Source organism: Solanum lycopersicum, chromosome 11 (assembly GCF_036512215.1).
Source record: "Solanum lycopersicum chromosome 11, SLM_r2.1".
Lineage (NCBI taxonomy): Eukaryota > Viridiplantae > Streptophyta > Magnoliopsida > Solanales > Solanaceae > Solanum > Solanum lycopersicum.
In genome coordinates, this window is record NC_090810.1 from 36,908,538 (window position 1) to 36,923,410 (window position 14,873).

The following is a 14,873-nucleotide window of genomic DNA, read 5'->3' on the forward strand; positions in this document are numbered from 1 at the left end:
AATTAGAAGAAGAATTTAACAAAGCATTATTAAATGTAGATGAATACATGTCAGATAATGAAAGCATTTATTCTATAGTAAGTATTGATATAGATGAGAATAAAAAAGAAGAAGATTCTTCTAATTCAGAAGGAGAAGAATTAATTAATGAAATAGGAATAGAAAATTTAAATATAGACGACCAAAAAATTAATTTTATGAATATAATAGAATGTGAATATAATTTTGAAAAAGATACAGGATTAGACAGTAATCCATGTAATTGGTGTAAATGGTATCCAAGTAAATAAAAAAGAGCTAAATGTAATAAATGTTTTATAGAAGGATGTATAAGTTGTATAGAAACACAATTAGGAATAATAACTCAGAAAAGGAAAGAGGAACATACAAATGAACCTCTAATAAATTTAAAAATATTAGTATTAGAAGAAAAAGTTAAAGAATTAGAAGAAAGAATAGTAAGATTAGAAAAAGGAAAAAATGTTGAACAAGAACTACCACTAGATAATCAAGAATTAATGAATGAAGAATCAAATACTTTAATATGTTGAAGATAAAAATATAAATACTGTTAAAATATTAGCAAAACTTCAAATCGAAAAATATGAAATAGAGACTTTAGCATTAATAGATTCAGGATGCACCAAAAGTATTTTAAATAAAAAAAAAATTGTACCTCGAGAATTAATAAAAACTTTAGAAAAAACACTTGAAGCTATGCAAATGGATGGAACACACAATATATATAGATACTGTAACGACCTGTTTAGTCGTTTTGAACAGCAGATTTTATTTCTGGAAAAATTGGCTGAGACGACGGAACCCACGACGGACCGTCATGGGCACGACGGACCGTCGAGGGTATCTCGTTCCAAAATACTTAGAATTCTGAAAATTGGGTACTGAAATCGACTCTCTGAACTTCGTAACGGAATGGCAGGACGGACCGTCGTGGTCACGACGGACTGTCACAGACCCTTTAATGGAATGGAGTCTCTGAACTCTGTGACGGAGCAGCAGGACGGACCTTCGCAGGCACGACGGCCCGTCACAGGCTGCGTAATCCCAGGCGGGGTCGGATTTCTTTAAATGTTTTAAGGGACGTTTTGGACTATTCCTGCCATAATTATAAATTTAGTGGGTTAATGTTAATAATCTAATTACTTGGGGGTTAAAAGAGGTAACCTTGAGTAAATTAGTGGGTTATTATTGTCATCTTTTATTCTTAATTATATGCTAATTAGGGTAAAAGAAAGAGGGTTTGAATAAAGAAAATAGAAAGAACAAAGAGAGAGAGAGGATCGAACGAGAAGAGGAAAACACAAAGCTTTGGGGAATTTGCTTGGTTGATCACTAATCTTCGGTGGAGGTAGGTTATGGTTTTTATACTATTCGTAGTAAACTCTTAATAGTGAATGATATTTATTGGGTAGTGTTGTAAACCCTTCTATATGCTTAATTGTGTGTTTGCATGTTGTGATTATATAATTGTGATGAGATAAGCATGATGAAGCTATTGAATCCTAAATCTTGAAAAAAGAAACCCTAATCTACTTTGTTAATGATGATGCCTTAGTATACAAGAAGGCTTGATGAACGAAAATAGTGAGATTAGGGGATCAGGTGCCACGTTCCGGTACCAGGATAGTATATGAGGATTGGAGTGTCACATTCCGACACCAGGATAGTATATGGATCGGGTGCCACGTTCCGGTACCAGGATAGTATATGAGGATCGGAGTGTCATGTTCCGACACCAGGATAGTATATGGGTCGGGTGCCACGTTCCGGTACCAGGATAGAATATGGATCGGGTGTCACGTTCCGACACCAGGATAGAATGAGGATCGGAGCGTCACGTTCCGACACCAGGATAGTATATGGATCGGGTGCCATGTTCCGGTACCAGGATAGAATATGGATCGGGTGTCACGTTCTGACACCAGGATAGAATAAGGATCGGAGTGTCACGTTCCGACACAAGGATAGTATATGAGGAGCGGAGTGTCACGTACCGACACGAGAGGAATAAAAGATAATGAATCTTGAAAGATATTAATATACTCAATCTAATGAACCTAATTCCCAAATGAGTATGATGAGGAGGCGTGAGTCCTCATTGATGTGCTTGGTGTTGTAACCAAGGGTTATGGTAATTGTAAATGTTGCATGCTATGGATACTAGTTGATTTTATGATGTTACCTGATATATACTGTTTTTTATTTTGAGTTGGCCGATGATACCTACTCAGTACTTGTGTTTGTACTGACCCCTACTTGTATTTGTTTTCTTTGTTAATTGTGGAGTGCAGCAAATGTACTGTCGTCTTCAACTCAACCGCAACTCTAGCCAGTCTTCATTACTCCGGATATCAGGGTGAGCTAATGCTTCTAGCTTGGACTAGATCCTCCTCTTCATGTCTTGATGCCTTGAAGTTCCAGCATGGACTAGATGTTTATGTATTTTAGCTTCTTAGATACTCTTAGATTTAGTAATTTGAAGTAGATGTTCTTGTGATGATGACTTCCAGATTTTGGGGATAATAATAGTCGTTGAGTTTTTAGAAGTTATTGAATTGGTTTTTATTAATGAGTTTAAGTCTTCCGCATTACTTTCTATTGATATTATATTGAAACGTTAAGGTTTAGATTGGTTGGTTCGCTCACATAGGAGGGTAAGTGTGGGTGCCAGTCGCGGCTCGATTATTAGAGCATTAGGTTCGTTGGTCTCATCACACGAGAACGAGTCTAGTAGAGTCTTAATGAACGGTAAGGGGACGCCTTTACTTTTCTTTGAGAGGCTATAAGACTTTAGGAAAATTCCATTCTTTCTTTCTTCTTTCGTGCTATTACTTGGGTCCAATTGGTATCTAGGTGATACAAATTGGTATCTGACCATCTTCACTCTATTTCGCAGATGGTTAGAACTAGAGCAACGACTGCGCCAACATCAACATCGGCAAGACAAGATGCATCTGAGCCAGCCACTGAGACTGTAGCTCAAAGAGGAGCAGTGGCAAGAGGCCGGGGTAGAGGTCGCGGGAGGACGTCCTCTAGAGGAAGAGGACGAACGCCTGGCCCATCTGGTACTAGGGCGGTGACTCCTCCACCGACTGAGGAAATAGTAAGAGAAGGGGAGGATGGGGAGAATGAACAAGTGCAGAATGAGGAATTGCCACCCCAACCTACCCCAGAAATGATCAATCAGGTTTCTGCTTATCTTAGCGGGTTACCTGATCAAGGCCAGACACCTCCAGTGTTTTCTGCACCAGCACCTCAGGCTCCAGAAGTACAACAGGCAACTGCTGCGGCTCCCCGCATGGATGTTCCATTAGAAATAGGCACGTTTCCTTGTCTGACTACAGGACCTATAATGACAAATGATCAACATGAACTTTTCAGTAAGTTCTTGAAATTGAAACCTCCAGTCTTCAAGGGTGCTGAATCTGAGGATGCCTACGATTTCAGGTTGACTGTCATGAGCTACTACACAAGATGGGTATAGTAGAACGGTTTGGTGTTGAGTTTGTGACTTATAAGTTCCAAGGGAACGCCAAAATATGGTGGCGGTCACATGTTGAGTGTCAACCCACAGAGGCACCACCTATGACTTGGGCATCATTCTCTAGCTTGTTTATGGAGAAGTATATCCCCCGGACTTTGAGGGATAGGAAAAGAGATGAGTTCTTGAGCCTAGAGCAAGGCAGGATGTCGGTTTCAGCCTATGAGGCTAAGTTTCGTGCACTCTCCAAGTATGCCACCCAACTTTGTTTCAGCCCACAAGAGCAGATTTGCCATTTTGTGAAGGGGTTGAAGTCAGAATTGCGCATTTCAACCTTACAGGTAGCGGCTACGGCGAAATCCTTTCAGGAAATGGTAGACTTCGTGATAGAGGTGGAGGGAGTGAAGCCAGATGAATTCACCATGGCATCGACATCAAAAAGGTTTCGAAAGGGAGGTGAGTTTAATGGTTCTTACTCTAGAGGACAGGGTTCAAGAGGTTACTCAGTCCGACCAATTCAGTCTTCACTACAGACTATAGTTGGGGCTCCACCTCAGACCGGTCAACACTTCTCTGAGAGACCTATGCTTGAATCCAGAGAGTGTTATGGATGTGGGGAGACCGGACACATTAAGAGGTATTGTCCAAAACAGAGTTATAGACCTCCAATAGTTAGAGGTAGGGGTGGTCATGGAAGAGGCCGTTATTCTGAGAACGTGGTGGCCGAGGTAATGGTGGTCATCAAAACGGCTGGGCTGACGGACAAATGGGAAATACTGCAGCGCAACATGTTAGAGGCAACGGACAGACTGGTGATAGGGCCCATTGTTACGCTTTCCCTGGGCGGTCGGAAGCGGAGACATCAGATGCTGTTATCACAGGTAATCTTTTGGTTTGTGATTGTATGGCTTCTGTATTATTTGACCCTGGCTCCAAATTTTTCATATGTATCTTCCTCATTTGCTAATGGTCTTAATTTACATTGTGAATTGCTTGACATGCCTATTCGTGTTTCTACTCCGGTGGGTGAGTCTGTGATAATTGAAAAAGTGTATAGGTCTTGTTTGGTGACTTTTGTGGGGAGCAATACTTATGTAGACTTTGTTATCTTAGAAATGGTTGATTTCGATGTGATTGTGGGTATGACTTGGCTTTCTCCAAATTTTGCAATCTTTGATTGTAATGCCAAAACTGTGACATTGGCCAAGCCTGGGACAGATCCGTTAGTGTGGGAGGGTGACTACACTTCCACTCCAGTTCGTATCATCTCCTTTCATCGCGCTAAGAGAACGGTTAGTAAAGGGTGTTTATCTTTCTTAGCACACATCAGAGATGATACTACCCAAGTACCTTCAATTGAGTCGGTTTCCGTGGTCCGTGAGTTTTTAGATGTGTTTCCTGCAGACCTTCCTGGTATGCCACCGGATAGAGATATTGACTTCTGCATCGATCTTGAACCGGGTACTCGCCCCATTTCTATACCTCCTTATAGAATTTCTCCCGCGGAGTTAAGAGAGTTAAAGGTCCAACTTCAAGAGTTGTTAAGTAAAGGTTTCATTAGACCAAGTGCATCCCCTTGGGGTGCTCCGATGTTATTTGTGAAGATAAAGGATGGGAGTTTTCGGATGTGCATAGACTACCGGCAGTTGAACAAGGTAACTATTAAGAACAAGTATCCCATTCCTCGCATTGATGACTTGTTCGATCAGTTACAAGGTGCTTGTGTCTTCTCTAAGATTGAATTGAGGTCCGGTTATCATCAATTGAAAATACGGGCAACGGATGTGCCAAAGACTGCTTTTCGGACCAGGTATGGGCATTACGAATTTGTAGTGATGTCTTTTGGTCTTACGAATGCCCCTGCTGCTTTCATGAGCTTGATGAATAGGATTTTTAAGCCATATCTGGATCTCGTTGTGATCGTATTTATTGATGATATATTGGTATACTCAAAGAGCAAGAAGGAACATGAGGAGCACTTGAGAATTGTATTGGAAATGTTGAGGGAGAAAAAGCTTTGTGCCAAATTCTCCAAGTGTGAGTTTTGGCTAGATGCAGTGTCCTTCTTGGGGCATGTGGTTTCTAAGGATGGGGTGATGGTGGATCCTTCTAAGATTGAGACAGTGAAGAATTGGGTAAGACCTACTAATGTGTCAGAAATAAGGAGCTTTGTTGGTTTAGCTAGCTATTACCGTCGATTTGTCAAGGGATTCTCTTCCATTGCTTCCCAATTGACGAACTTGACTAAACAGAATGTTCCATTTGTATGGTCGGATGAATGTGAAGAAAGCTTTCAGAAGCTCAAAACCTTGTTGACTACTGCACCAATCCTTACCCTGCCAGTGGAAGGTAAAAATCTCATTGTCTACTGTGATGCATCCTATTCGAATTTGGGTGCAGTGCTAATGCAAGGGAAGAACGTAATTGCTTATGATTCAAGGCAATTAAAGGTGCATGAACGCAATTACCCGACCCATGATTTGGAACTGGATGCGGTAGTGTTTGCATTAAAGCAATGGAGACATTATTTATATGGGGTTAAGTGTGAAGTATACATGGATCATTGTAGCCTACAGTATGTCTTTACTCAGAGGGATTTGAATTTGAGACAGAGGAGATTGATGGAACTACTGAAGGACTACGATATCACTATCTTGTATCATCCGGGAAAGGCTAATGTTATGGCAGATGCCTTAAGTAGAAAGGCAGGGAGCATGGGAAGTCTAGCTCGCTTGCAAGTTTCTAGAAGTCCATTGGCTAGAGAGGTTCAGACTCTGTCCAACGACTTTATGAGGTTAGAAGTAAATGGGAAGGGAGGATTGTTGGCTTGTGTGGAGGCGAGATCTTCTTTTCTTGACAAGATCAAGGGAAAACAGTTTGATGATGAGAAACTAAGCCGAATTCGGGATATGGTGTTGCGAGGAGAGGCTAAGGAAGCAATAATGGATGAGGAAGGTGTTTTGAGAATTAAGGGAAGGGTATGTGTGCCCCGTGTTGATGATGTAATCCACACTATTCTTACAGAGGCTAATAGTTCCGGATATTCTATACATCCTGGTGCAACCAAGATGTACAGTGACCTAAAGCAACACTTTTGGTGGAGTAGAATGAAGCACGACATTGTTGATTTTGTTGCCAAATGTCCAAATTGTCAGCAAGTAAAATATGAACACCAGAGGCCCGGAGGAACACTTCAGAGAATGTCATTCCTGAATGGAAGTGGGAGAGAATTGCAATGGACTTCGTGGTTGGTCTTCCAAAGACATTGGGGAAGTTTGACTCTATTTGGGTGATTGTTGATAGGTTAACTAAGTCTGCTCATTTCGTTCCGGTCAAGGTGACTTACAATGAAGAGAAGTTAGCCAAAATCTATATCTCAGAAATTGTTCGGTTGCATGGGGTTCCACTCTCCATCATATCAGATAGAGGTACGTAGTTTACTTCTAAGTTTTGGAAAACATTACATGCGGAATTGGGTGCTAGGTTGGACCTTAGTACTGCGTTCCATCCTCAGACCGGTGGTCAGTCTGAGCGAACAATTCAAGTGTTGGAGGATATGCTTCGTGCATGTGTGATAGAATTTGGTGGTCATTGGGATAGCTTCTTACCCTTAGCAGAGTTCTCCTACAACAATAGCTATCACTCAAGCATTGATATGGCCCCATTTGAGGCACTATAAGGGAGAAGATGTAGGTCTCCCATTGGGTGGTTTGATGCATTTGAGTTTAGACCTTAGGGTACTGACCTTCTGAGAGAATCGTTAGATAAAGTGAAATCTATTCAAGAAAAGTTGTTAGCAGCCAAAGTAGGCAAAAGGAATATGCAGATCGAAAGGTTAGAGACTTGGAGTTCATGGAGGGTTAACAAGTCTTGCTGAAGGTTTCACCCATGAAAGGGGTGATGCGGTTTGGTAAGCGAGGTAAACTTATCCCGAGGTATATTGGTTCATTTGAAGTTCTGAAGCGCGTAGGGGAGGTCGCTTATGAGTTAGCCTTGCCTCCAGGGCTGTCCAGAGTGCATCCGGTATTTCACGTGTCTATGTTGAAAAGATACCATGGGGATGGAAACTACATCATTCGTTGGGATTCAGTGCTGCTTGATGAAAAATTGTCTTATGAGGAGGAGCCTGTGGCTATTTTAGATAGAGAAATTCGCAAGTTGAGGTCAAGGGAGATTGCATCCATCAAAGTTCAATGGAAGAATCGACCCGTTGAAGAAGCCACTTGGGAGAAAGAGGCGGACATGCAAGAAAGATACCTACACCTGTTTACAAATTCAGGTACTCCTTTTCGCCCTTATTTTTCTTCTTACGATCGTTCGGGGACGAACGATGGGTAAATTGGTATCTATTGTAGCGACCTGTTTAGTCGTTTTGAACAGCAGATTTTATTTCTGGAAAAATTGGCTGAGACGACGGAACCCACAACGGAACGTCATGGACACGACAGACCGTCGAGGGTGTCTCGTTCCAAAATACTTAGAATTTTGAAAATTGGGTACTGAAATCGACTCTCTGAACTTCGTAATGGAATGGCAGGATGGACCGTCGTGGTCACGACGGACTGTCACAGACCCTTTAATGGAATGGAGTCTCTGAACTCTGTGACGGAGCAGCAGGACAGACCGTCGCAGGCATGATGGCCCGTCACAGGCTGCATAATCCCAGGCGGGGTCGAATTTCTTTAAATGTTTTAAGGGACGTTTTGGACTATTCCTGTCATAATTATAAATTTAGTGGGTTAATGTTAATAATCTAATTACTTGGGGGTTAAAAGAGGTAACCTTGAGTAAATTAGTGGGTTATTATTGACATCTTTTATTCTTAATTATATGCTAATTAGGGTAAAAGAAAGAGGGTTTGAATAAAGAAAATAGAAAGAACAAAGAGAGAGAGAGGATCGAACGAGAAGAGGAAAACACAAAGCTTTGGGGAATTTGCTTGCTTGATCACTAATCTTCGGTGGAGGTAGGTTATGGTTTTTATACTATTCGTAGTAAACTCTTAATAGCGAATGATATGTATTGGGTAGTGTTGTAAACCCTTCTATATGCTTAATTGTGTGTTTGCATGTTGTGATTATATAATTGTGATGAGATAAGCATGATGAAGCTATTGAATCCTAAATCTTGAAAAAGAAACCCTAATCTACTTTGTTAATGATGATGCCTTAGTATACAAGAAGGCTTGATGAACGAAAGTAGTGAGATTAGGGGATCGGGTGCCACGTTCCGGTACCAGGATAGTATATGAGGATCGGAGTGTCACGTTCCGACACCAGGATAGTATATGGATCAGGTTCCACGTTCCGATACCAGGATAGTATATGAGGATTGGAGTATCACGTTCCGACACCAGGATAGTATATGGATCGGGTGCCACGTTCCGGTACCAGGATAAAATATGGATCGGGTGTCACGTTCCGACACTAGGATAGAATGAGGATCGGAGTGTCACGTTCCGACACCAGGATAGTATATGGATCGGGTGCCACGTTTCGATACCAGGATAGAATATGGATCGGGTGTCACGTTCCGACACGAGGATAGAATAAGGATCGGAGTGTCACGTTCTGACACCAGGATAGTATATGAGGAGCGGAGTGTCACGTACCGACACGAGAGGAATAAAAGATAATGATTCTTGAAAGATGTTAATATACTCAATCTAATGAACCTAATTCCCAAATGAGTATGATGAGGAGGCGTGAGTCCTCATTGATGTGCTTGGTGTTGTAACCAAGGGTTATGGTAATTGTAAATGCTGCATGCTAAGGATACTAGTTGATTTTATGATGTTACCTGATATATACTGTTTTTTATTTTGAGTTGGCCGATGATACCTACTCAGTACTTGTGTTTGTACTGACCCCTACTTGTATTTGTTTTCTTTGTTAATTGTGGAGTGCAGCAAATGTACCGGCGTCTTCAACTCAACCGCAACTCTAGCCAGTCTTCATTACTCCGGATATCAGGGTGAGCTAATGCTTCTAGCTTGGACTGGATCCTCCTCTTCATGTCTTGATGCCTTGAAGTTCCGGCATGGACTAGCTGTTTATATATTTTAGCTTCTTAGATACTCTTAGATTTAGTAATTTGAAGTAGAGGTTCTTGTGATGATGACTTCCAGATTTTGGAGATAATAATAGTCGTTGAGTTTTTAGAAGTTATTGAATTTGTTTTTATTAATGAGTTTAAGTCTTCCGCATTACTTTCTGTTGATATTATATTGAAACGTTAAGGTTTAGATTGGTTGGTTCGCTCACATAGGAGGGTAAGTGTGGGTGCCAGTCGCGGTCCGATTTGGGTCGTGACAGATACTATATAGATAAAGCTCAAATTAGTTTTTTAAATACTTGTTCAAAATTCTCCAAACCTACCTATAAGATGGATAAAATATGGGTACGAGATTTAGATATAAGAGTAGATGTTGTGTTAGGACTAGATTTCATACTATACAATAAAGGAGGAACTTTAATAACAAAGATGGGATACTTTTTATGAAAAACATTACTTATACTTCGGTCTTAACTGATAAAATTAATACTAAAGTAAGACATAAAGAAAAAAGTTGCGAGAATTGTGAAAATAATACACAATGTACTAAAACGGAATGTAATACATTATATGAAAATATATTAGAAATAGATAGAGAAGATGAGATAGTCAATAAAAACTATGTTCTAATAGAAATGGAAACAGAGTTTTATAATTTTAAGACAGGAATTCAAAAAATAGGACAAATAAAGAACTAACAAGATCTAGATAATATAGTAAAATTTTTAGATCAAATAGAAATATTAGGAGAAAAGCCTCTAAAGTATTGGAAAAATAATCATGAAGTATATAAGTTAGATATAATAAACCCATAATATATAATAAGAACAGCCTCAATAGAAGCTACAAATCAATATCTAGAAGATTTTAGAATACAAATTAAAGAACTATTAGAATTAGGAGTAATAAGAAGATCTACTTCAAGACATAGGTCCGCAGCATTTATGGTAAGAAATCATAGTGAAACAGTTAGAAGAAAAGCCAGAATGGTTATAAATTACAAAATACTAAAGGATAATACTAAAACAGACAGTTATAAATTACCAGATAAAACAGAGTTAATAAATAGAATCCAAGGTAAAACAATTTTTAGTAAATTTGATTGTAAGTCAGGATACTGGCAGATAAAAATGCATCCAGATAGTATAGAATGGACAGCTTTTATTTGTCCTGAGGGACATTTTGAATGGTTATTTATGTCATTTGGGTTAAAAACCGCAACTCCAATTTTCCAAAGAAAAATGGATAAAAGATTTGGAGAATACAAAAAAATTGTTTTAATATATGTAGATGATATTTTAGTATTTAGTAAAGATATAAAAGAACATTTAGGACACTTACAAACGGTTTTTAGGTTATTTGTTAGTAATGGAATAATAATTAGTAAAAAGAAAATAGAATTATGTAAAAACTATACAAACCTTCTAGGAATTACTTTAGGACAAGGAAAAGTTAAGCTACAACCTCATTTAGCAAAAAGGCTCTAGATATGCCAGATAAATTAAATAATTTAAAAGACTTACAAAAATTTCTAGGAATAGTCAACTATGCAAGACCATTTATTAAGGATCTAGGAAAAATAGCAGGACCATTATACTCTAAGACAGGAACTAAAGGACAAAGAAACTTTAATATTGAAGACATAAAATTAGTACAAAGGATAAAAGAAAAAATAAAAAATATTCCCGATCTTAATATGCCATTAGAATCAGACTATAATAGAGACACATGAGAGTTTTGATGGATGGGGTGCAGTATTAAAATCAAGACCACATAAATACAGTTCTAAACAAGAAGAAAAAATATGTGCTTATCAAAGTGGAAAATTCAAAGAAAAGGGTAATAAAGCTAGTATAGATGTTGAAATTTTAGCTGTAATATATGGATTAAACAGTTTTAGAATTTATATTCTAAATAAACCAGAAATATTAATAAGAACAGATTGTGAAGCTATAGTAAAATTTCATCAAAAAATTAATAATAAAACTAGTAGTAGAAGATGATGGCTAAATTTTGTAGATACTATATCAATTTATCATTCTATAATTTTGTAGCATATCAAGGATAATGATAATAGTATTGCAGATCAACTAAGTAGATTACTGATCAAAGTTTAAATTTTACAGAATGAGACTACTACTACCAGACAAAGGTAAAAGAGTTCAACCTTCAGCCTCAGACTTTGCAGACTCTTACAAACAAACAATGTTATCAAATTTACATTTTAAACTTCTAGATAAAATTGATGATGTCAGAATAGAAAGACTGCAGTTTGGACAACAAAACTTAATTGCATATGAGTCGTCCAATTGGACATTCAGACATTTGTCTAATTTCCAACTAGACAAACAGCAAACATGCCTTATAGATAATATATGGATAGCACATAATTAAAAAGACATTAAATATGTAATTGCTGTTTTAAATGCTTTAGGATATTATTTTACTAGCAAAAATAAAGAAAATAGATCTAAATATTATGTGGTAATTCATGGTAAAACAAATGGTGTTTTTCAGACATGGATAGAAGTCTTAGATTCTATTAAAGGTTTTCAAAAACCTCTTTTTAAAGGCTTTAATGATTTTATAGAAGCTTTAGACTATGCTAGAGGAATATAGGGCCAAATTACTATATTTTTCCAGCCCTTAGACAAAACCTAGATAAAACTCCACAATACAACATCCAAAAAGATACAAACAAAGTAATATTCTGTGATCATTGCTCGTCCATGACCGAAGCATTCAAAAGGCTAAATCTAAGAAATGAAGCTCTAATGCAAGAAAATGTCAAACTCAGGGAAAGACTTTGATGAATGGAAAGCAAAGGTAAGACTAAACAAGATGTACAAACTCAGACAGATATACAGGGTTTTCCATCCCAGATAAAAATGGATGAGATAGGTGTGCAGTCCCCACTGAATGTTAAGAAATCCAGTGTATCGGATGAAGACGGTAAAGACATATCAAATTCCTTGTATGGCTGTCACTTTGCTAAAAAGTGAAAACGAAGAATGTTCATCTTCTTCTCATAATAGACGAAGACTACCGATATCTTTTACCCAAAACCTTAAATTGAAAACTAAAAGGCCCAAAAAACTAAAGACATAGAATTTCTAATCACCAAAACAGTAGAAAAACTACTCAAACAAAAACAGGAACAAAACAAATACATGATTAAAGACCCAAGCCCAATTCCAAGCCCAAAAAATAGTCAAGAAAATTCAGAAGAAAACTTAGAGATAATACAATTTGCCCAAGATCCTAATGATGATGACTCTGGAATGAGTTTTGATTCTATAGCATTACATAATTTAGACACATAAAATATATATATATATATATATATATATATATATATATATATATATATATATATATATATAAAATCAAGAAATTTGCTTCTTTAGACAATCTGTGAGTCCCACTTTACTCACTACCACACATCTGGGGAAAAACTATTGGGACACACTTAAGAAGATAAGACGGATACCAGACTACAAGGACAATAATGCAAGAAAAGGAACATCATTTCACGTGACGATGGGGCCCAGAAGTGTACCTGGACAAGATGATAAGATTCCTTTTTCATTTGAAATCCGAAGTTTGAAGTTCGAGGATCTCTATAAAAGCAGGCATTATCAAGAGAAGAAAGGCAAGGCGAAGAAAACCACAACCAGAAAATTCCAAAATCATTAAAAACCTCTTTCCTCTATAAAATTACCTTTTATAAATAAGTTTGTGTTAAGAATATAAAAAGATTTCAGTTTGTGTTTAAAAGTTTGTGTAAAGTTATTTTGGAAGCTTTTCGGGTTTCCCGAAAGGGAAACTTTACTCTGTTCTAAATAATGTAAGTTTTCATATTTACGTTTCTAGTAAACTTCCCATATATGTGAATTATATGTGTTTATTTCATATGTTAATTATTTGATAAATTCATGTAAATTTATAAATATCATCATGAATCTATATTACTTAGTATATGGTTAGTTTCTTAGCCTCTTAAAAGTATCGATGGATTAACCTGTAAATTCCTAGGACATTATCAGGTTAAATGTTCTTAGAGAAGAACTATGAATAACCAAATCCGGGGTGTGGTTGAAGAAGATTACTTTTAAGAATAAAAGCTAAGAGAAAGAGATGAACAGTAATAATAGATTCATGAATGGACAAAGTCCATAAAAAATAGGGGGAATAAAAACTAGAAACTAATATGATAATTACATAATAGAACTAGAGAGTAAAGGAGTACTGAGTAGGATTGTACAATTTAAAATTTTAACAAACTTATCAAAAATATTTTATTGAAAAAACCCCCACTTTTAAAATTTTAACAAACTTATCTAAAATATTTTATTGAAAAACGCCACACTTATTTTGGTATTTTTGCCAAAACAGCACCAATACAAAGTATGAAATGAAAGTGGAAAGAAACACTAGTGGAACATCCTCCACTAGCTAAAGTCTACATCTAAGCTAGAAAATAATGGTAGATATCCTCAAAAGCATAACGGCCTACCAAGTCCGGATGACAGCTCCACGTCCGGATAGCTGCAACGTCAACCTGTAAGCTCTAGCGTCCACCTGTGCCTGCACCTAAAAATATAGAGTTGTATGGGATTAGTACACACTTGTACTAAGTATGGGTATATGCAAGCACACATCAAGGACATGCATGAGTAAGAATAGATCTTTCCTAACAACATGATTATGGAAAGTCAAGTCAGTGGACTTGCCAAATTGGGATTAGGAAAGTCAGTGAGCTTTCCAAAATTAGATTAGGAAAGTCAGCAAGCTTTCCAAATTTGGATTTAGGTAATTCATGACATGAGAGTAACATGCATCATCATACTTATCATATTAGACACAGCACAAAACATCTTACACATAGCACACATCATATTGCATATAGCACATAACATCTTACACATAGCACAGATCATATGCCATGAGACCTTGGAATGATAGACTTGACATTAAGACTTTCCAAAATGGGGGCTCAACATATGGGACCTCAACTAGGGAGTCTTCATTAACAAACACAAAGTCTGCTTCATTCATTCATACGTACTTCATTTCATTTCGTTCATAGGCTAGTGTGAACACTAGCTATACCTAGGATGTAGTTTAAGACTTTCATCGGGTTTGTTGTGCAATGATCAAGAATAACCTAGTGTCATTACTTGAGTCTATCTCACCTCAAGATTATCCTATCCTAACACCTTTGTTATCGTTCATTTCATTATATGCATCATTTGAGGCTGGCCTCATTCATTCATTGGGAACATTAACTTTAACCGACATACATCATGTGAGCATC

At 37.6% G+C, this 14,873-nt stretch overlaps 1 protein-coding gene across 1 annotated transcript; it reads left to right on the forward strand.

Moving 5' to 3' along the window:
* The first annotated feature begins 3,477 nt into the window (after nt 1-3,477).
* On the forward strand, nt 3,478-12,558 carry LOC138339382 (uncharacterized). The gene is made up of 2 exons (XM_069290975.1): nt 3,478-5,922; nt 12,439-12,558. Exons 1-2 carry the CDS (start codon nt 3,496-3,498, stop codon nt 12,556-12,558), a joined length of 2,547 nt encoding a protein of 848 aa, XP_069147076.1. The 5' UTR covers nt 3,478-3,495.
* Nucleotides 12,559-14,873: the final 2,315 nt, after the last annotated feature.

Excerpts from the sequence above, each read along its gene's own strand:
- LOC138339382 (XM_069290975.1), top strand. The coding sequence starts at position 3,496 with ATGGGTATAGTAGAACGGTTTGGTGTTGAGTTTGTGACTTATAAGTTC. Across the intron at positions 5,923-12,438 it reads TGCTAATGCAAGGGAAGAAC|ATAAAAATGGATGAGATAGG; the intron begins GTAATTGCTTAT and ends TTTCCATCCCAG.